Consider the following 23,786-nt stretch of genomic DNA (forward strand, 5'->3'; position numbering starts at 1 on the left):
TGCATAGGAAACCAGTTTCATTGAGGGTTCTTTATAATCAACATTAAATTACTAATTAGCTGCAGACTACTTAATTTGGTATATTCTCTATAAAACGGTGTGTAGAACTGTGTGCTCACCATAAAGAATATAACACCCTGCATTTACAGAGGGCCTTGCCCTCAAGAAACTGAAACACATTACCAAACATTCATTGATCAAGCAACCCCACACTCCTGTGAGGTAGGCTAGTTCATCACCCCCATTTTACAGATGGGGAAACTGAGGCACAAAGAGGTTCAGTGATGTGTCCAAAGTTATACTGGAAGCTCTGGCAACACACAACCCTCCCTCCTGCCCCTCTACAGAAAGAGATTCATAAAAGTAGATTTTTGATAATTGACATGTAGAAATGAGCTTCTGTCTACAGATTGCCATTATTTATGGAATCCTGTATATGTGCAAAGCAGCGCTCTGTGGGGAAAATCATGACCAGCACACAAGCATGAGCACACAGCATTCTTGCATGACTGAACAGATGATTGGTACTGTCCGCTCTGACAGTATCAATTGTTTGTTAAGAGGTAAGGAAATTAATTCCAGACTTCTCCTTTATCCCTTAACAGCCCTGAAATGCACACTATGTCTGGATTGGGGTATTTAAGTATTACAAAATAAAGGATGCATGTAGCCATGACTATGACATGGTGTGCTATTGCACTCATGTCCTACTTGTTGGCTTTGACCGGGCAGCTGGTTGGCCACTGTGTGAACAGGATGCTAGATTAGCATGACCCAGGATGGCTCTTCTTATGTTCTTATATGTTAGTCAAATATTCCTTTCCTGATAAAAGTCAAACTAAACATTAGACACAAATGTGTACCATGAACCACCTACAGCCTTTTAAAAATACAGTACTCCTGGGGGGTGACACTGTCAGCTGGAGTGGAGAAGCAGCAGGAGGAAAGAGGTGCTTAACCATTAGTGGTGCTTTGCTGCAACCAAGGCTGGCCCAAGTCATTTTGCTGCCTGAAGACAAGATAGCATCTGTCCCCATGTACACCAGACTGGCACGTGAATCTGATGTCAATGACTAGTGTTGGGACAGCATCCTCTGCCTGCCTCAAGGAAAATACAGAATTCTCTTGACCACTAGAGTGAGTTTCATGTGCATTAGTGCAGAAGAGGATTTGTGGCTTTTAAAGAATAATCCCTCTTTGTCTCTTTTCTTAAAGCAACTCAGTTCTAGCACTGAAATGTTCTCTGATGTCATCACTGACAGCATGAGATGCAACAGGACCATTTTTTTTTTAGAATTTGGGATCAATGTATATAGTGGTGCATCCTCTGAAGAGTTCATTACAGACACCATAAACACAAAACTCAAATGGCCGTGTAAGATATGTATAATAGCATTGCTGCTTGTTGTCAGTCCCAGAAGACTGTGAATAAATTGCCTGAGTGAGCCAAAAATCAGTTCTGATTTCATTAGTTTCATACTACAGCAAAACAGTGTCTCTGGTTAAAACTCTCCTTACCTATGTATTCCAATTTATATATTTTATATATAATTTTAGAGATTGGCGTATGGCATAGTCATTGTTACATCTTATTGTAGGAAGCTTGTTTATGCCAGGCATCAACCTTGGAACAGAGAGTAGCAGTGAATGATACCCCAGTGCTAGCACCAATTATGTTGTGCTAGTATAAACCAACGCTTATGCAACATAACTAGTAAATGAGGAAAAGCAGTGATTTGCTACTGAAATTTGATGCTGTGGCTTCACATATTTAAGTTTTTCTTTAAATAATAATAAATAAAGGGGAGTGTCCAATGGGGCCATTGTGCAAGTGGCCCCTCTCACCAATTCCATTGCTCAAGCAGCCCCTCCCACTGATTCCATTGCAGAAGCGGACCCACCCCCTGCGTAATAGAGATTTAGGAAGCCCCAAATCAGGACAGGTCAGCAGAACTTCCTTGTATGAGCTCTGCTGACCTGCCCTACTCCAGAACTGAGCATTTTTACTAGTTTCTGGTTGCTCCCAGAAGTGCTAAATTTCCATTGCACAAGCAGTGGGTCTTACTTGCAGAATGGAATTGGTGGGGATGCAGAGCCCTGTTGGATACTGACCATAATAAATAAAACCAAGTGCAAAAATTACCGCTTTCCCCCATTGTGCCAATTGTTTATGCTACTGCAACATCATTAGCACTAGGGCGGGGACACCATTGGATGCAACCCACAATAACGAATGCATCTGAACGTGTGCAGGCTGTTTCCTCCTTACCACCACTAATTTTCATACCTGTAGTCAGGATGCAGGGCTTCCTTTTTTGGAGGATTTTACTTCCAAGCAGAGGAGAGTCCTCAAACCTCTCCTTTTAGCCACAAATTAAGAGTTAAACAGGTCAAGATCATGGGAGATCTGATCACAGAAATCCCACATTTTTTTAACGTTTAAAGGCAGCTGTGGAGGGGGACAAATTGGGGGCTGCGGAGCTGGAGATGGGGCGGGAAGTTAACCCTTTCCTCCTGCACCACTCTCCTGATCTCTCTCCACTTCCACCACCCTGGAGTTGCTGTTTGCACTTGGGGGGAAAACATACCTGTAAAGTATGCAGAGAGCAACTGGGAGGGGGTGGATTTAGATCAGTAAAATGGCACAGGCCAAGAAAATTTTACATCCTTTTGTCAAATGAAGTGTTTCCAAGTTGGTAGCTATATATATGTAATACAGAGATGGGTCCTCAAAAAATAACACAAACCTACTGGTGGATCTGTTAAAACAGTTAAAAGTTAAAACTGCGAACCGAGAACTACCGGAAGTACAAGCTGGGTTTCGAAGAGGCTGAGGAACTAGAGATCAAATCGCCAACATTCGCTGCATCATGGAGAAAGCAAGAGAATTCCAGAAAAACGTCTATTTCTGCTTCACTGACTACGCGAAAGCCTTTGATTGTGTGGATCACAACGAACTGTGGCAAATTCTTAAAGTGATGGGAGTACCAGACCACCTTACCTGTCTCCTGAGAAACCTGTACGAGGGTCAAGAAGCAACAGTAAGAACCGGACATAGAACAACCGAGTGGTTCAAAATTGGGAAAGGAGTACGACAAGGCTGCATATTGTCACCCTGCTTATTTAACTTATATGCAGAGTACATCATGAGAAATGCCGGGTTGGATGAATCAGAGGTCGGAATTAAGATTGCTGGGAGAATTATCAACAACCTCCGATATGCAGACGATACCACCCTAATGGCAGAAAGTGAAGAGGATCTCAAGAGCCTCTTGTTGAGGGTGAAAGAGGAGAGTGCAAAAGCTGGTTTGAAACTCAACATTAAAAAAACGAAGATCATGGCATCTGGCCCTATCACTTCCTGGCATATAGAAGGGGAAGAATTGGAAGCAGTGACAGATTTTACTTTCTTGGGCTCCAAGATCACTGCAGACGGTGACTGTAGCCATGAAATTAAAAGACGCTTGCTCCTTGGGAGGAAAGCTATGGCCAACCTAGACAGCATAGTAAGAAGCAGAGACATCACCTTGCCAACAAAGGTCCATCTAATCAAAGCTATGGTTTTCCCAGTAGTAATGTATGGCTGTGAGAGCTGGACTATAAGGAAGGCTGAGCGCCGAAGAATTGATGCTTTCGAACTGTGGTGCTGGAGAAGACTGTTACGAGTCCCCTGGACTGCAAGGAGGTCAAATCAGTCCATCCTAAAGGAAATCAACCCTGAGTGCTCATTGGAAGGACAGATACTGAAGCTGAAGCTCCAATATTTTGGCCACCTAATGCGAAGAGAAAACTCTCTGGAAAAGACCCTGATGCTGGGAAAGACTGAAGGCAAAAGGAGAAGGGGATGGCAGAGGATGAGATGGCTAGATAGCATCACCGATGCAATGAATATGAACCTGAGCACACTCCGGGAGAGTGCGCAGGACAGGAAGGCCTGGCGTGCTATGGTCCATGGGGTCACGAAGGGTCGGACACGACTGAACGACTGAACAACTGGTGGATCTCTGCATTTTTCTTTTTCTCTGTAGGTATGTGTGCCTGTGACTGAAGGTAACAGTTCATGCCCGTGACAAAGACATCTCTTGTCCACAAACATTTGTCATAATTCATCTTTTAGTCTTTAAGGGACCACTTTTTGTTTTTAAATTCATACTGAGCTTCACTTTCATGTTTCCACTGTTCGTCATCTCTAATTCAAATAAATAAGAAAAACAATATCTCCACCTCAAAATGTAGACCTTTAGAGGCAAGGTCTTACAAACTTTACGCTTACATTACTTTTAGAAGAAATAACCCCTAATCCTCATCTAGCCCCTCCCAAAAATGGTGAGAGACGGTCAGAAAGAAAAGGACAACAGAAGGTGGGGAGAAATGTTGCAAAACAGGTTCTACCACTTCAAACCCACTCCTACCAGTAAGAGTTATAATACCACTAGATTGGAATGCATATGACTTGGCAGCACACAGAAAGTGCAAACACCGAAAATATATTGTTGAGGAAAAACAGAGCTTTTCTAGATAGACTTCTTACCCACCACATTACCATGGCTTCTGCTTCCAGATTCTTTGTGGAATTAAGATCAGATCCTCTACGCACATTTTCCCCCGGGATTTTTTTCTTTCTCTGCCTTTCTATATGTTTTGCTACATAACCTCTAGGTGGCACTGTGGTATAGCGGAATTGCACAACTATACTAGTGTTTCATTCTGCCATCCCCCCAAATGCTGGACTTTCCCCAGGCAAAAAAGCCCCACAAAAATGCTTGGAAAGCACAGGAGAGGCCCTGGATGATGCAAATGTTGTCTAAAGCACCCACAAACTACTGTGAGGAATCATGAGTGCACAGTAACTACCTCATATAGAACAGTTCAGAATATTGAGGGAGGAATAGCATCAGGATAACAGGTTGGGGAGCCTGTTCTGTGCCACTCAAGCGAGTCAGACGTTACAGTACCAGGATAAAATGCTAGTGAGGCTTGGCCTTTCATATCAGTAAAAGTTAGTAAACACAGAGGCTTTCATCATATTTCTTGGGGCAGAATGCTTGTGAAGACTGATAGGTGGGAAGGATTATTATGTCATGATACTTCTGGTATAGCAGGAAGGTGTTTGTGAGAACTCCAAGGACTAACTTCTAGTTCAGCATATCCTTTAGAAATATGTTTAATAGTTAAGCAAGTACGTATCTCTCACTATGTTGAGTAGATTTACTTACCAATTGCAGAATTTGGCTAGAAAAATTCCACCAATTTTTAGTAACTGTGCTCTCTGTTTGTTTTTACAGGTACATTGTAAAATCAGTGTTCTTCAGCAGTATCCTTACAAAACCTGCTTTTTTCAGGTACTTTCGTATCATCACCAGAAGCCACCTATCACCAGGCAGATTAGCTTGAGGAATCCCGTTATGGGTGCCAACTATCCCTTATAATAAAGATGTTCTGCATCACCACATTCCCCCATGAAATGTAGCTTTCCCTTATTTCAATATACTACTGTCCCAATGAAGTTTACAAAACAGTCCTTAGCCTCCATTATCAGTGTTGATCTGGAACTCCCAGGGCCTATTGCCAGTGACCACTTGTAAAGATTCCTGCAGTGGCTGACATCCATACTTAGCAGGTGCGTGTTTTCAAGTATGAAAGATGAGACTACCATAAATTAAGAAAGGGAGGGGGAAAAGAAATTAACTGGTACAAGGGAATGGTCTCCAATAGTGTTGTGTGTAGTGCCTCTTGGAAAACATATCCAGGGTTTTCATGCACCAAAGTTGCAACAGGAGAAATCGTTTTCTCTCTCAGATTCCAAAGGGTGTCAAAACGCACAGCAGAGTCTTCTAAATGTCTCCTGGATCAATCACCGCCTCACCATATTCAGCAAAAGACAGACCAATATATTAAGTTAAAAAATATATAGGTGCCTGGAAATATTAATCTTGAGTATTTGTCAATGGCATGAGTGTTTTGCATTATACGTAGACTAACATATCCCTTCAGCCTTCTTTTCCTTGAGGAATGAGACTCATTATTCATGGCCAAATGAATCACCATCTTGTCTTGCTTATCCTCTTCAGTCGCCATCTGGCCTTGTGGGTACCCTTCTAGGCTATTGGCATCTGACTCACTGCATATACTATCCAGCATCATCGTTTTTGTGGAAGGTATCCCACATGTGCATGGGAACTGAGGAAACAGAACAATAAAAAGGGCAAAACAGGAGACATTAAGCAGAATATTTGTTAATGTTGCAACTGTAAGTAATATTATTGGAGGACTCTTTGGGTTGGATCTAGTGTTGCATGGAGCGGAACTCTGCAACTTGGATGATCCCATGGGCGGAAGGCAGGGGGAGGAAATTTTCAATGATTCTCCCTCTCCCCTGCAACCCCCCATGCCACTGAAAATCTGCTCTGGAGGGTTAGGAGGACCCTCCAGAACACTGTGTAAGGTGGTGCTATGGGCTGCAGGAAGAAGGAGGAATTGGTGAAAATTGCTGCCCCAGTTCTCTCTGCCAACAGAAGGAGCCCTTTCAATTGCAAAGGGGCAACTCTGGATCTAGCCCACTCTCTGCATTTTTCCAAAATTATTAGCAAGACACACTGCACCCATATGGGCATATCATCAGTCAGTTTATGAAACCATATCTGGGTTAACCATAAACGTGAATTCAGAGCGAAATATAATATTTACATGAAGTAAGATAAGTGTTCATTCTGAAATTTGCGGGCAATTTGGATTATACTTTGTGTTAATTTTCCTGAGAGGAAAGGCATAATATAAATGAAAAAATATAATAAGAAATAAATAAGGTGATAATATTGGTGGTATAAGTATTTTAAAAATAGAGACAGAGTAAACATTGAATACATAGGTGTGAATATTTACTAATTCTAAATATCACATTTATCTACTCATAGAAGTGGCAAAAGATTGACAACCCAACCTTTCACTGTGCATTGAGCAGGGTGGAAGACTACAGGAGACAGGGTAGGTGATCTGTCTGGACTGCGGGGTGAAATTAAACCTGTTCTGGATGGAGTTGTGGCACTTCCCCTTAAGAATCAGGTTTACAGCTTAAGAGTATTGTTAAACCTGTCTGTTCCTTTAGGCATCCAAGTGTTTTGGTGGCATGAACAGCTTTCTACTGGTATGCCAACTGTGACCTCTCAAAGACCTAGCCTGGTCATAGTTATTCATGTTCAAATAACATTGATGCCTGATGATTGTGATGTGCTGTAAAATGGGAGTGCCCTTGAAGACCTCTCTCAAACTTCAGTCGGTTCAGAATGCTGAAGCCAGGTTGCTGGCTAGCATGGGTTATAAAGAACATATCTTGCCAGTGCGGAAGTGTAGCTTCATTGGCTCTCCGTTCATTTCTGAGCACGGCAAGGTGCTGGGGCTGACCTATACAGCTTGGGACTGACTACTTCTATAGGAATCTGCACACACCTTAACATTGTCTGGCGAAGCTCTTCTCAGATGCTTCGCCTGCTGAGCTCTGGCAGGAAATTACCATGAACCAGGCCTGTTCTGTGGTGACATCCCATCTGTTGAATGCTCTCTACACTTCTGTATGCTTGTCTTTGTAAATGTAAATGTCTTTTTGGCACTGAATCAATACATTTTTTAACCTGGGCTTTTAACTCAGTATGATAATTTAGTGTTTTATTGCTGCTGTTTTATAGGATGTACTTCTTCACATAGCACATAGAATTCGCTACCACAAGATGTAGTGATGGCCACCAAGTTGAACAGCTCAGGAATTCTATTGGACACACAGATAACCTTTGCTACCACAGTTTCCTCTTTTGCTTTAGTGGACATGTGGCCTCGGCAGACCATCTAAATCACCATTTTATTGAGAAATATTGTTAATAGCTGAGGATAAAGAAACACATTTTCTTTTATACAGTAACCCTGGCTTATGTAAATGATTATACAACTCAGAACAGTGACATCACAAACAGTACTTTTCTGTCAAAAATAAACATTTTTCAGTTTTATTACTGAAACGCCAGATTTGTTACGCATCCTAAATATGAACAACTTCTCCATTTGCCTTCCCTTCCTTCCCAACAGTTAACAATAATAATAAAAAAGTGAAAAATGACTCCCCATGAAAACACTATGGATCCAGGTCTAATCACACAAGCGGACAAATACAACAATTAGTCGGCTCCAGATGGAGATGTGGAGCCCCAGTGGCACCAAATGATGTGTCAAGCCAGTTGATTGGGCCCCAAGTGAACACGCATTGCCATTCACATGCAGATCCAGATGTGCATCTCCACTAGCTTGTGTGTGGATCTCAGGAGGACTTGTTTTATTCTGTGAGGGATGCATGAGCTCTCCCTTTTGCATGTTACACAGGAAGTGCAAATGGTATACATAAGCCACTCCAGCATCTGTTCTTGCCACTTCATTCATTCATTCATTCATTCATTCAAGTTGATCTATCAGCTATCCTTCAGAAAGAGGTCTTTCTCCAGGTGGCGTACAATTTGAAACAGATGCAATAAAACCATAAGCAAAGCCAGAGTCACAGAAGCCACAACTTCCGTGAAATGCAAGAGGCCAATCCAAGTGAATTTCATATCAAGAAGTTACTATCTTCTGCTATGATATTGGATGAAGCCAGTTTTTAAGTGTGCCTCTGACTGGTTGAGGTTTCATAATAATTCATCCGCAGTAACTAAAGCAATGCAGCAAACACAGGGAAATGACATACTGAATTTCCCCCTTCTTACCCTCCCTATATTGTCTCTGCCAAAGTCCCAGGTTGCAGATTTCCCCAGTTCTGATCTTAGTTTCCTTCCCTCTGTTGTTCCTACAATCATCAACTCCTGCTTTTGTGGTGTCAGGGCTTCAGTGTCAGCTTGAGTGCAGTAAACAAAAATTGTTCAAACACACAAGCATCAGTTTTTTCATTCACATTTGCAAACCTCTAATATATTCATGTCAGGTGTACAGGAAGTGCCTCTCACCTTCTCTCGCAGCTTCCGCTGCTTCCGCTCTTGCACTGTGGTCAGGTAGTTCACCGCTGCGTACTCTATGACTGAGAGGAAGACGAACACAAAACTGACCCAGAGGTAAATGTCCACAGCTTTGATGTAGGAAACCCGAGGCATGGAGGCGTTGACACCCGTAATGATGGTAGACATGGTCAGCACTGTCGTGATCCCTGAAAAAGCCCCACACAAAATTTTACTTCAAGTGTCCACACAGATCAAGGAAGGAGCTCAATTTGACCCAGGCCCAGTAGCCACAGAAATGTATGCAAAGTGATAGTAAAGAACAGAATCCCCTTGAGCATGCACAGAGTTCCTTCCCTCAACACTAAGGAGCCACAAACTAGACATACTGAATTCAGAGTAAAAGCTACCAGATCAGTAGGTCTGACTTGTAGGTGTACTGGAGCTCCAGAACTTACTGGGCAATATCCAGTGCTGCCTGCATGCTAGCACAGAAACAGGAAGCTAGAAGATCCAGAAGTAGGGATGTCAGAGAAATCTGCAATAGAACCAAATGAGTTGGGATTGTTATGAATCTGACATGCTGATTCTGCAGCGGACCGGCTTTTCCCCATTGGGCGGATTCCGTGGACTTGTGAACTGTTTTTCTAACCTTCAGGAATTTTGCGCAAACATTGTGGTAGAAAAATATGCAATTGCCAAAAATGTGCATTTCCCCCATAGGATAAAGCATAAAAATGCACATTTGGGGGAATTTATGCATATTCAGAAACTAAAAAAAAATCCGATTTCATAGATGGGAAGACGATGGAACGAAAGGTGCCTGACAATCCATGAAAACACAGATGGAACAGATTTTATGTAATCTATATATTCCCTATCCAGAGACAAACAGAACTGAGCCAAAACACTCCTTTCCAGAAGGGGGCAGGTCAGTGGAAACTGCAGAAGGGAGCTCCGTTGACATGTCCTGTTCCAGAAACTAACGTTTCCACTTGTTTCATGGTTGCTTTAGGAAGCGCTAGCTTCCTTTTGTGCTCGCTGTCGGTCCTGCTGGCACAACTGAAACAGTGGGATGCAGCAGCAGTATTGGATACTTCCCATTATTTAAAAAATTAAACATTGGTCAATAATCATCTATCATAAACCAGGGTTTGGGTTCAAACTTAGCCATTGCTCTTATTATATACCTCTCCCCATTCCAGTTTGCATGGAAATCAAAGTGGCTGTATATGATTTTTCATTAGAGCGTCTCATGTGTGTGTTTTCCTTCCCTTGTATAAGGTTTTCTGTCCTTTATACATTCAGAGAATAATCACTCACCTAATGAAACTCTTGCAGGCACAGCTCTGCGGTCTATCCAGAAAGACACCCAGGACAGCATGACCATCAGTGTGGCGGGAAAATAAGTTTGGAGCAAAAAGAAGAAGATATGGCGCCGTAAAGTAAAGTTAATGTAGAGACGATTGTACCAACCTGTTGGGGGAAAATTACTTTAATAATGGAAGCTCTTAAAATGTGAGGTAGGTTTCTCTTCAGATGCATGAGCAATAATTCAGTGAGATGTACATAATACAATGATAAAATGTCTGGAAAGGGGTAGGCAGAGAAAAGGGGTAGTAGTGGAAGAAAGAAATGCAAAAAGAAGGAAAAGGGGGAAAATACTAATGCTATGTATAATTATGATATAGACAGCATTTCCAAAATGTGATGAAATGTAAATAATGCATTTGTCCTCATCACAAGCTCTTATTCTCACTTTACAAATGTGAACTGAGGTTGACAGTGATTTGCCAAGGCATACAGAGTGAGCTACTTAATACTGTCACTAGGAAATCTCCCATATACAATTAAACTTTTGTTCATTAATAGCAAGTTGTAGTAGTTGGTCTCTAACATATACAGACAGCTCCTGTGTGACTGAGGAAATCAATTTTTTTTTTTATTTTAGGAGATCATATTACATTCTTTAATCAGTGCACCACCCACTGACCTGCAGTGTTTTCACATTTAGGTTTTTTTCCCCACTTCTGCATTGAAACCTACATTATGTAGAATGTACGTTTAATTTAAAAATGGGCATCTGCTCTGTTGCTTTAATAGCATTCATACATGTATGCAAATAGTGTGAGAGAGTGTCAAAATCACTTATTAGAGCCACATCAGGTGGGACAATGGAGACCCCTGAATCTTTGCCATCTCATGTAGTTTGGCCTTTAGTGTTTTGTGTGTTAATTTCTTTATACTTACCAAGAAAACCGTATGAACAGAGAACAGACAGCCTGTGTGATATAGCGGTTAAGGTGTTGACTAGGATTATGAATACTTGGGTTCAAATTTCTATTCAGCAATGAAGCTCACTGGGTGACCTTGGGCCAGTCACTAATACCTCTTAGCCTAACCCACCTCACAGGGTTGTTGTGAGAATAAAATGGGGGTGGGAGAAAAACTATGGACACTCCTGAGCAGGTGGGGCTAAAAATGTAAATAAATAATGAAGGACAGAAAGCGGTTTAGTGAAATTGTTTTGGTATTTTGCTCGGCAAGTTTGTGAGACTGGGTTATAAAAGCTACCAGGATTCAAAACAAAATTAAAAAGAAAATCTGATACCAGTGCTACTATAGAAAGCAAGTCTGGAGGTTGTATGAAATTTCTGTATCAAGAATTGAGACAAGGAAATCTTCTCGTCTGTTTTCAGAGATTCGTTCCCATTTTTCCAGTACAGCATCAGTTCTTCATCAGTGTAAGCATCTGCAGGGGGGCAGGAGTAGGAGGTGGAAGTACGAAAATATGTTACTTTATAGATCAACAGCAAAATAATGAAATAAGCAGATGAATCAATGGCCTAATGTGAGAGAGGAGAAAAGTCTAGTTTTTATTGGACTTTGGTACAGTCTATAACTGATACGAATCTCACATAACTAAAAAGGAGTTCTTAAGGAAAGGAAAGGAAAGGAAAGGAAAGGAAAGGAAAGGAAAGGGCAAGGCAATGGGCCGATTTGCAAGATCAAAACAACGGTGGCTTCTTGTGAGCCATGGTGTGGGCCAGACACAATTTGCATAATCACCACTTGGCCATGGCTTACTGTTTTGTCTGAACCCAGGTGGCATGGCTTGTTGGCGAGTTAATCAACTCTCAAATAACCATACATCAGCCCATGGGTTATTGTTTAACCGCCCAGGTTCTGACAACATGATAAGCCATGGCTGGGAGGCAATTATGAAAATCGCACCCAGTATGCACTGCGGCTAAGAACAGGCCACCGTTGACTCAGTTCGCATGATCAAAACAAGCCACGGCAGCTTGTTTAAGCCACGGCAGCTTGTTTTTATTGTGCCAACCGGGGCAGTATCAGGCAGGGGAGGGAAAAGTACCTTGATACAAAATCCTTGATGGGAGTATCTCTCTATTGGCAAATGTAAACTGGTTTATGTAGCAGTCTTATGTACATTTATTCCATCGTAAATGCCAATGAGTTCAATGAGATTCACTCCCAGGTAAGCATGCATATGACTGTAGATGAACAGTGCATCCCTATGCCCATTTACTCAGAAATAAACCCATTCTATTCAATGGAGCTTACTCCCAAGTAACCATGCACAGGATTGCAACCACAATGTCCCTTTCCTCTCATTGAGGGGCTTTGACTACAATAGATATGCAAGGGGGTGGGGGTTTGAGAATTACCAGCACCATCACAAAATGGCCATTCCCAGGATTCACTGGGGAAAGCCATGACAGGTACACTGTTATAAAAGCAGTATAATTTGTAGTGTATATATACCCCAAATTCTTTGAACGTGTCATGGCCAAACAGCAACACCAAATAAGATCTTGTCCTTCAGCAACATGTGATACACACTAATTGTAGATGTGATCCACTGAGGTTCAGGTCTGTATAAAATATTTGCACAGTAAACTCTAAAACACATTGGTTTGGCCCATTCAGCAAAAGACAAAGAACATAAGATGGACCAAGGATCCATCTAGTCCAGCATTCTGTTCACATAGTGGCCAACCAGCTGTCGACCAGGAACCCACAAGCGGGACATGAAGCATTTCAGACAAGGATTGCAGAGAAAAGCCAGTAGGGGTTAATATTGTTGCTAAGAAGCAAGCTATGGCACTGTTAATGGGTTCTGCTCTCATAAAGTCTATCCAAGTGCATATGGAAGGAGAGTCAGTAAGCAGATTTTGTCACTGGCAAGATTCTGGAAATATCCCTAGGACCACAGATGGGCTGGTCTTCTCAAAGGATTTATGGATCACAAAGCAAACATGAGATTCTCCCAGAGTCAATGGTGTGCAGCAAAAATGTCCTTCCCACCTATCCCCTCCCCAGCTGTTTTTTACAATTCTCCTCTTCCTCACCACCAGTTCTGGGAAGCCCTAACCAGAGGGCAGGAGAGAAATGGAGCCAACAGTGCACTTGGTCCTTCATACATCCCATTGCCCACAGGACATAGTTCTCCTAGGTTACGGGGTAGGGCAGCCTTGTACTCTATAGATTGCAGTCAAGAATTCTGTGCCTTTGGTTAGGATCACTCTGTCCTCTGAGTGCATGCTGCTGCTCTGATAGTATGAGATGCTCCTAGAGGTCAAAAATAAAAAATGGAAGAGGCTTGCAGGCACATCTGGATATGTGGGGGCATGACTAGGGATGGAAGTGTTAAACAGACATGAACGTCAGAGCCCAGAAGAAAGCATCATGCAGGATGTTATCCACCTAAAACCCAAATGGCACATTACCAGTAGACGTACAGGTGCCACCAATCCACATCTCCTGGGTAATGTGTAGCTGAAAGAAATGTAATAGGATGTCATTGTGCCTGTGTTTCTCTGCTGCCTGCAAGTGGCTGAAAATGAAGTGGAACAGGGGATATGCGAAAGTAATGACCTCATGTTGTGCATCTTTCAACTGAATATTATGGGTCAAAGAAGGAATAATGAGATGGCAGTGCCTTTGCTTCTCCCCCCAGTGCATTGTTTTGAGGGTCTTGTGTTTCTACAGTTACTATGGCATAGACCAAGGTGGGCTGAAAGTAGCTCTCCAGATGTTTTGGACTTTAATTCCCAACATTCCTGACCATTGGCCATGCTGGCAGGGGCTTCTGGGAGTTCAAGTCCAAAACATCTAGAGATCTACTTTCTGGCAGAGACATTTCACCCAAGCTTCTATATCCATTTGTATGATACTTTGTACTCTGTGCTAGATCAACTTCTAAATGATTACAGTGACTGACTCATTGTTTATGATGGCCTTCACCAACCTGGGGCCTTCCAGGTATGTTGGACTACAACTCCCATAATCCACCAGTCAGCTATGCTGTGAGTTGCAGTCCAACACATCTGGAGGGTACCAGGTTAGAGAAGGCTGTTAGATGATTATAAGCAGATACCATAGATAGTATGGCCTCTTCTGTACATACATTTCCCATCAATTTAAGCAAATTCATTAGTAACTGAGTAGACATCTCAGAAAGCACTGCAGACAGAAATACAAATGCCACATACAGCTTTCAAGTTCCAGAGTACAAGTCTGTGAATCTAGCGGGAATCGGCTAAAGTCCATGTTGCACATTGCTGTCACCGTGATCCTAGACATTCCAAAAAGAAAAGAAAAATCAGTTTCACATCGCAGGGGGATGTGATTGATTCACAGAAGCAGGGCAAATATAGGAAGGCACAAACCCACACATCACACTTGGGCAGGCTGTAAGTTTGAATTGACTGAATTGGTAGATTGATAAACTAATAATTTAATTGTGGTTAACATGTGTCCTCCCCCCACCCAGTTAATTAGTGGGGCAGATACTATGGAGGCCACACCTCACAGCATATCTCTCAGTCACTGAGGGCGCCATCCTATGCATGTTCAGACAGAAAAAAAGTCCCAGGTTTCCTCAGCCACCATGGGTTGTTCTAAACAACCCATGCTGTCTAAACATGCATAAGACTGAGCCGTGAGTAAGCCTAGTTTCCTCCCAGGTTCACAACTGTAATGACAGATGATCATATCAGCAAACTGAATGCTGCTCAGCCATCAGTCTTGACTTCCCTACACCCCACCAATCTTTCAGGAAGGAAGGCTGTATTATTTTTTTTAATCAATTTTTTATTGTGAGTTTTAACAAAACAAGACAAAAATAACAAAACCAAAAAAAATAAAAATATAACATATTCTAAAATCCTCAGTTTCAAATATTGCAATATGCTAGGGAGAAAAAAGACAGAAAGACTGTATTATTTTAAAGTGCCGCATTAATACTCATGTGTTTATCCATTCATTTTATTAATACAAAAGAGACCTTTCTTTGTAAATGCTAAACATCTCCTGGAATTGGGGGATATGAAGAGGTTTATTGGTACTGTGTACAGCCAGCTTCTGCTGCAAAATTGAAGAACTGTGTTTTTCAGAGCTCAACCAGATACATTTAGATCAAACATAGTGAGGGTGCTTCCATATGGGCCTAATCAGTCTCTTTACATTACAGCTATCTTCCCTTTTAGCTGAAATCATCTTCTACGATACTGAGATTTGAAGTTTTTCGTTTTAAAAAAAGGCCATTTCAGCCCTGTAACCTTTTCTACATGAGGCTTTCATGGTGCACTCGTGATTGTTTACAGGTTCTTTAGACAACGACATGATCTTCTAGTTTTGCTTCTGTTTTTTAAGAACACTTTCCCAGGTTTTTTAGAGTGGGGAAAATGTCTAAAAGCGAAAGAAAATGTAGTTTCCTAGTTGTGTATAGCTATTCTGCTATAGCGCACACCACCTAGAGGTTATGTAGCACAAAAGCAGGAAAGGAAAAGCTCTTTGCGTAGAGCTCAGGTCTCAATTCTGCAACAAAACTAAAAGTAGATATTAACAGCCTCATGTAGAAAAGCTCTGTAATGGGAAATACTCTTATATTCCATATATCCTGAATTATTTATTTATTGCATTTATATCCTGCCCTCTTTCCTCTTGCAAGGAACCCAAGGCAGCTTACATTTTATCCCCTCCATTTTATCCTCACAACAACAACCCTGTAAGGTAAGTTGCGCTGAGAGTTTGTGACTGGCCCATACACCCAGTAAGCTTCCATAGCCAAGTGGGGACTAGAACCTGGATCTCCTGGCTCCCAGTCCAACATTCTCACCGCTACACCACACTGGCTCTTAAAGTAAATTAAGAAGAAAACAGGAAATATGGTGTAGGATAGGGAGACAGATGTGTTACTCGTCACTAATGATGCTATACGGGATATCCAGTACATGCAAGCACAAGACACCTGTTCTACAAAAATGTGGATCTAGATATGCTACATGGAGGAAGCACCATTTTTCCTCTAGGAAGCAAATATTGCTCCTTGGGCTTTTCTACACGAGGCCTTTATTGTGTGCTCATCATTCCCTTCTCATGGTTGTAGACAATGTTGTGACCCTCCAGTTTCACTTCTGTGTCTAACCAGCACTTTTGGCGATTTTTTTTTTTAGAGCAGGGGAAATGCGGCATTTAATTGTGAAAGTTAAAGAAAGAGTGATTTCCTCTTGTGTATTTGTGCTATACCACAGTGCCACCTGGAGGTTACATAGCGGAAAAGCCAGAAAGGAAATGTTCCTTGCGTATTGTTCGGATATTAATTCTGCAATGAAACCAAAAGTAAATACAGCTGATTAACAGCCTCATGTAAAGAAGCTCTTTCAGTGCTCAGAAAACATGATATCAAAAGTACAACTTCCAGGTAAGACCTTGAATCATGTGGTTAGGATGAGTTACAACAGCACATTTTGTCTGTGCATAAAAAACAACAACAACCCTGAATAGCAACCAATAGCAGCTGGAACAATGCTGGGCAAAGAATACATTGTATTCACCTCATACTATACAGCACATGGCCATCCGGGAACACCCGCAACATGATGTTGTCAGTGGTTGTGTCATGAATGAAGGATCTTTTAGAGTGGACAAAGAAGACATCTGGCACCCAGATCTTCTTCACCAGCCTCCTATCAAAAGTCATACTCTTGTTAGTATGACTGGGAAAGGAAAGGCGCTCATCCTTCCAGTAATGCCTCAAATACAGGGTCATCGTAAAATCCTGCATGGGGGGCGGGGGGTGAGGGAAAGAAAGAAAGAGAAAGAAAGATGTCTTGTAATTATATCCTCCATACCTGTGAAGAATGAGTACGATAAGAGGTAAAGCAGATAAGCGGAAACCCCAAATGATGCTGCTGAGGGCAAAACACCAGATGTGACATTGGGATATCTGTAACTGGGTCTCCTGTGTGTGTGTTTTTAAAGTAAAGGTAGCCACAGGGCTGGAGGGGAGGGACGGCGACTGGATTGAGGCTGTGGTGCTGGGAAATGGCTCTTTTCTTTCTCTCTGTGCTGTATTAGCGATTTAAATCCACCCTTGCAACACTTCTATTTGTCCTAGAGGGAAAATATACAGGTACCACAGGTTTCTGCTGCTGCCTTGTCCTTCAACTGGGAAGACAAAACTGGGAAAACGACGTTCCTGAGATGGGTGGAGGTTGCAGCACTTCCACTGCAGGCACCGAGTAGTGGGGCATTTAGGTTTCCTGCTGAAGGAAGCAGTAGGAACCAAACAGTTGCAGAAGTGGGACAGGCAAAAAAGACATTTCAGCATTCAGTCCTCTGGTATGCTAGAGACATACGTGAATATGAAAACAGAGCTCATTCGGGCTCAGACCAGACTTAGGCCTTGGTAGCTTAAACCACAGGTGGGCAGAAGGCAGATCTCAAGGGGTTCTGAACACCCAGAAGCCTCTGCCAGCATATCCAATGGTCAGGAATGGTGGGAGTTGAAGTCCAAAACATCTAAAGATCTATTTTCTGCCCAGCCCTGGCTTAAATAATGTAGCAGCATCATGTGACCTCAAACCATTCCTTGGAGCCATTCTCTCCATTGCTATCTATGATAAGGTTGTGGGAAGATAATGAACATATTTTACACCACTAAGCAGCCATAAGAAAGACAAAGCAAAAGCTGACTATTTCCCAGTGACTTGATGCACGAGAAGTTACATTACTTCCCCTTGCTCACTTCTCCTAAATAGTTACTGATTAGTTTGAATAACTATTCAAACTCTCCCTTCCCTTACAAAGTGGAAGTCCTATTAGATGTTCCTAATAGGTTGTCTGGTGCTGGGACTGCTTTTTCAAAAACTGGTGACTGTCAGTGACTGACAGTGTAATCCCACACCATAAACATTGGGCATGCTGGCTGTAACTGATGGGAATTGTAGGCCAAAACATCTGGAGGGGCACAAGATGCCCACCCCTGCTCTAACTGAAGGGATTTTATTGATTGTATGCAAGAAGCAAACAAAGAATTAAGGAAGAGATTCAGAGATGTTGTGTTCTTATTTAAAACATGTTTATACCAACTTTCAATTAAAAAACTCCAGTGCAATAGGACAGCCTTCCCCAACCTAATGCCCTCCAGATGTTTTGGACTACAGCTCCCATCAGTCACAGCCAGCATGCCCAATGTTCAGGGATGACGGGAGTTGTAGACCAAAACATCTGGAGGGCACCAGATTGGGAAAGGATACAATAGGTCATAAAACAGTAGAATTACAATAATTAATTAAGCCGGTGACAACGGTAAAGGGAAGAACTAAAAATTCATTGCATCAGAACAAAGCCTGGGAAAATGTACTAAAGGGGTCATCACATGGAGCTTTTATCCTGCTATTGAGACGGCTCTCTCTTGGAAGTTCGCGGGCTGTTTAGATGATGGTGTTACCTTCCAGGGTGTCTCCTGCCATTTCCTCCAGCCCATCTCGTGTTTTCCCCAAACGCAGTAAATGTGGTATTTTTTCCAGCCCATGGAGCAGGAGCACCATGACCTCAGTGTGAAATTCTCCAATAGTGGGAGAAACCGCTGTGTCTGCCTGCTGTGGGAATTTGTTTCCAGTTGTTGGGGGTGTGGTCAGGATGAGATTTGACAGGAGCGAGGGCAAGAATCGCCTGCCAATTGCATCTCCTGCCTCTGCATTTCTCAACTGCAGGGAGAAGAGGGTAAAATGTCTCCCTGCAACGAAGGGAGACACATCTGATCCCCCACCCCACCAAGCTCAGAAGCAACGTCCTCTGTTGTTTCAGAGCACCCTATTAAGTTCAATGGAGCTTACTCCCAAGTAAGTGTGCTGAGGGTTGCAGACATACAGGGTGCTCTGATGTCTACTCAGAAGGAAGTCCCACTGAATTCAATGCGGCTTACTCCCACATAAGTGTGCCAAGGGTGGCAGACTTGCAGCACAATCTTACATTTTATGTCTACTGAGAAGTAAGTCAGAGGTTTCCTGGGGACTGCGAGAAAACAGTACAGCAGAAGTTAAGCTATGAAAACAAGATTCCCGCCTGCTCCTTTGCACACATGCCGGGGAGGGAGGGAGGAAGGCACTCCCTCGGTTCAAACCAGAGGCTGCCATGTAAACAGCCCTTTCTAATCCTGCAAAGAAACCAAAAGCAGGAAGCTCTGGAAAGGATGTGGATTTTTGCAGGGGTTTTGCTTAATGTAGAAACACCCTAAGTCTTTGCGTGGCACCTGAAAGACAGTAGTATAGGCTCTAGGTGAGCCCCCTGGGTTCCACAAGTGGCACGCCACAACTGAGAAGGCCCTCTCCCTGCTTGCCACCTGCTTCAGCTCAGACGTTGTTCAGATGGTGGTGCCATCATATTGTTTTGCACTCCCCGCTTCCATGGGTGATGAGAAGTTCCTGGAGCATCTTTAATATCTTAATTTAAAAAAAGGAAGCCTTCTGGAGACTTCCAGTGTCTTTGTAATATCTGATTTATTTACAAATATACAAGTGGAGGCAAGTAGCACACGCACTGCTCCCAGGTAGTAGATCTACCATTTCACATTAGATCTCCAGTGAGAGACACCCCTGCATCCCAAGATGCCTTCAGTTCTGACTTCACAGTTTTCTCTTTACTTCTGCCCCACTTTCTCAAACTGCTGTTTCTTCTCTCTCACATACCCCTTTAGCTGTGGTGGGGAGTGAAAGATGTGTCACCTTCCGGAAGCTCTGACAGCTTTCAAGACTGAAACATTCCAGTGCAGTCTGTATCAAGAAACCATCTTCTAACAATTAGCTCCCATAGAGACATCCCTTGCCCATCCTAGAGCACTAAGAAATATTAACAATCTTTTGTCAAATCAGACCTTATTAGTATTTGGGTGCTTCCAGAAGGAGAGCTCCTAGCGCCACCAATCAGAACCAATTCTGCAGCAATGCCATCCTTATTTCCTCAACTGATTTTCAGTTAAAATCAGGCAAGGAAAATGATGGAAGAAGCAGTGGGAAAACACGGGATGGTTACAAGTGGAAGACGACTTTATCAGGACCCCCTGTAAAATTCTGTGAATGATGAGGCAGAGCAATGGTGCTATAAACACCTGACTTTTAGCCACCCTAGAGTCTTTATACATAAGGCTTTTATTGTGCACTTGTGATCGCTCACTCACAGTAGTTTGTGAGTCCTTTACTTGACGTTGTCATCCTCCAGGGCCTCTCCTGTGCTTTGCAACCCTTATCACAGGTTTGCAAAGAAAAGTGCAGTACTGTTCAGTATTAAGGAAAGTGCAGTATTTTTCTGAATGGTATTTTATTTATAGCGTGTAATTGTGTAATTCTGCTATACCACAGAGCCAACTAGTGGCTGTATAAAGAAACATATAGAAAGGCAGAGAAAGAAACCCCCTGGAAAAAATCACGTGTAAAGGAGCCGACCTTAATCCTGCAAAGAATCTAGAAGCAGAAACACAGGTAAAGGTGAGGGGAAAAAGCCTCATGTAGAAATGCCCCTATAATCAGGCTTTGTTTTAAGGCAAAACCATACTGATAATCCTACCTACGCTAATCTATATTTGTGATATGAAATAATTAGAGGTTAACTGTAGAACCCCTTGCCTTAATATGGAACCAAAATATGAGTCAGTAATAAAGCTTAAATGAAAGTTACATACCATGTCGACCTCAGAAATGCTGTCCAAGCTTTCAACCTGCACATCTACCCCAACAGGAATAGCAGGGCCTGTGGGAGAATTAAATTAAGATATTAAAGATGGTCCTTTATAAAGCTCCTGGCTGTAGTTAACTGTAGGAAAGAATGTTAATATTATTTCTAGGGAGACCTGTGTCAGTACATCTGGTTGCCACTTGACCCGTTGTCCATGTTACATCCTGACAAAACGGATGCAAATGTTGAAGCACAGCAGAAAGGTGTTTAAAGATTATAATACTAGTATGGTACTGAATCCCCTTCATGGATCACTGCCTTGTTGTGGCGAAGGGGCTTGCGTAACTCAGTGAAGCCATAAGCTATGCCGTGCAGGGCCACCCAAGACGGACAGGTCATGGCAGAGAGTTCTGACAAAATGTGGTCCACTGGAGAAGGAAATGGCAACCCACTCCAGTATTCTTGCCAAGAAAACCCCATGGAACGTATCACAAGGCTAAAAGATACGACGCCGGAAGATGAGCCCCTCAGGTCGGAAGGTGTCCAATATGCTACTGGGGAAGAGCAGAGGGTATTTCCAAGTAGTGCCAGAAAGAGTGAAGCGGCTGGGCCAAACCCGAAAGGACACTCAGCTGTGGATGTGTCTTGTGGTGAAAAGAAAATCTGATGCTGTAAAGAACAATATTGTTTAGGAACCTGGAATGTCAGATCAATGAATCAAGGTAAGCTGGAGGTGGTCAAACATGAGATGGCAAGATTGAACATCGACATCTTCGGAATCAGCGAACTAAAATGGACAGGCATGGGCGAATTTAATTCAGGTGACCATCATATCTACTATTGTGGGCAAGAATCCCTTAGAAGAAATGGAGTAGCACTCATAGTCAACAAAAGGGTGGGAAAAGCAGTACTGGGGTACAATCTTAAAAATGATAGAATGATCTCAGTACGAATCCAAGGCAAACCATTCAACATCACAGTAATTCAAGTCTATGCCCCAACCACTGAGGCCGAAGAAGCTGAGGTTGATCGGTTCTATGAAGACCTACAACACCTTCTAGAACTAACATCAAAAAAAGATGTCCTCTTCATCATAGGGGATTGGAATGCTAAAGTAGAAAGACAAGAAATCACTGGGATAACAGGCAGGCATGGCCTTGGTGTACAAAATGAAGCAGGACAAAAGCTAATAGAGTTTTGCCAAGAGAACATGCTGATCATAGCAAACACTCTTTTCCAACAGCACAAGAGGCGACGCTACACATGGACGTCACCAGATGGTCAATATCGAAATCAGATTGATTATGTCCTTTGCAGCCAAGGATGGAGAAGCTCCATACAGTCAGTAAAAACAAGACCTGGAGCTGACTGTGGCTCAGATCATGAGCTGCTTCTTGCAAAATTTCGGCTTAAATTGAAGAATGTCGGGAAAACCACTAAACCGTTCAGGTATGACCTAAATCATATCCCTGATGAATATACAGTGGAGGTGAGGAATAGATTTCAGGGATTAGACCTGATAGACAGAGTGCCTGAGGAACTATGGACGGAGGTCCGTAACATTGTTCAGGAGGCAGCAACGAAATCCATCCCAAAGAAAAAGAAATGCAAGAAAGCAAAGTGGCTGTCTGATGAGGCTTTACAAGTAGCTCACGAAAGAAGGGAAGCGAAAAGCAAGGGAGAAAGGGGAAGATGTACCCAACTGAACGCAGAGTTCCAGAGAATAGCAAGGAGAGACAAGAAGGCCTTCTTAAATGAACAATGCAAAGAAATCGAGGAAAACAACAGAATGGGAAAGACTAGAGATCTCTTCAAGAAAATTGGAGATCTCAAGGGAACGTTTTGTGCAAAGACGGGCATGATAAAGGACAAAGAAGGCAGGGACCTAACAGAAGCAGATGAGATTAAGAAGAGGTGGCAAGAATACACAGAAGAACTATACAGGAAAGATCTGAATGTCCCTGATAGCCATGATAGTGTGGTCACTGAACTTGAGCCGGACATCCTAGAGAGTGAAGTCAAGTGGGCCTTAGGAAGCATTAGTAACAACAAAGCTCGCGGAGATGACAGTATTCCAGCCGAGCTATTTAAAATCCTAAAAGGTGATGCTGTTAAAGTGCTGCATTCAATATGTCAACAAATCTGGAACACTCAACAGTGGCCACAAGACTGGAAAAGGTCAGTTTACATTCCAGTTCCAAAGAAGGGCAACGCCAAAGAGTGTTCAAACTACCGCACAATTGCGCTCATTTCACATGCCAGCAAGGTGATGCTCAAAATCCTACAAGCTAGGCTTCAGCAGTATGCGAACCGAGAACTACCGGAAGTACAAGCTGGGTTTAGAAGAGGCAGAGGAACTAGAGATCAAATCGCCAACATTCGCTGCATCATGGAGAAAGCAAGAGAATTCCAGAAAAACGTCTATTTCTGCTTCATTGACTACGCTAAAGCCTTTGATTGTGTGGATCACAACAAACTGTGGCAAATTCTGAAAGAGATGGGAGTACCAGACCACCTTACCTGTCTCCTGAGAAACCTGTACGAGGGTCAAAAAGCAACAGTAAGAACCAGACATGGAACAACCGAGTGGTTCAAAATTGGGAAAGGAGTACGACAAGGCTGCATATTGTCACCCTGCTTATTTAACTTATATGCAGAGTACATCATGAGAAATGCCGGGTTGGATGAATCAGAGGTCGGAATTAAGATTGCTGGGAGAATTATCAACAACCTCCGATATGCAGACGATACCACCCTAATGGCAGAAAGCGAAGAGGATCTCAAGAGCCTCTTGTTGAGGGTGAAAGAGGAGTGCAAAAGCTGGTTTGAAACTCA

The 23,786-nt window shown here is 42.6% G+C and overlaps 1 protein-coding gene across 2 annotated transcripts in view; it reads right to left on the reverse strand.

Annotated features, from left to right (window-relative positions):
• Positions 1–5,153: 5,153 nt before the first annotated feature.
• LOC146359335 (gamma-aminobutyric acid receptor subunit rho-2-like) overlaps positions 5,154–23,786 on the reverse strand; it is a 41,375-nt gene continuing 22,742 nt past the window's right edge. The window contains exons 3-10 of one of the 2 annotated variants that reach the window (XM_084827083.1): positions 20,959–21,026; positions 16,832–17,055; positions 14,486–14,568; positions 11,581–11,721; positions 10,293–10,445; positions 8,975–9,178; positions 8,745–8,872; positions 5,154–6,180 (exon numbers count right to left, since the gene is read on the reverse strand). In XM_084827083.1, the coding sequence (XP_084683209.1) occupies positions 5,872–6,180; positions 8,745–8,872; positions 8,975–9,178; positions 10,293–10,445; positions 11,581–11,721; positions 14,486–14,568; positions 16,832–17,055; positions 20,959–21,026 (1,310 nt within the window). In that variant the 3' untranslated portion in view covers positions 5,154–5,871. The remainder of the gene's footprint in view (positions 6,181–8,744; positions 8,873–8,974; positions 9,179–10,292; positions 10,446–11,580; positions 11,722–14,485; positions 14,569–16,831; positions 17,056–20,958; positions 21,027–23,786) is intronic. The other variant, XM_084827082.1, reaches the window with a different exon arrangement.

Source organism: Heloderma suspectum, chromosome 1 (assembly GCF_057233095.1).
Source record: "Heloderma suspectum isolate Gila_16-S chromosome 1, 16-S_ref, whole genome shotgun sequence".
Lineage (NCBI taxonomy): Eukaryota > Metazoa > Chordata > Lepidosauria > Squamata > Helodermatidae > Heloderma > Heloderma suspectum.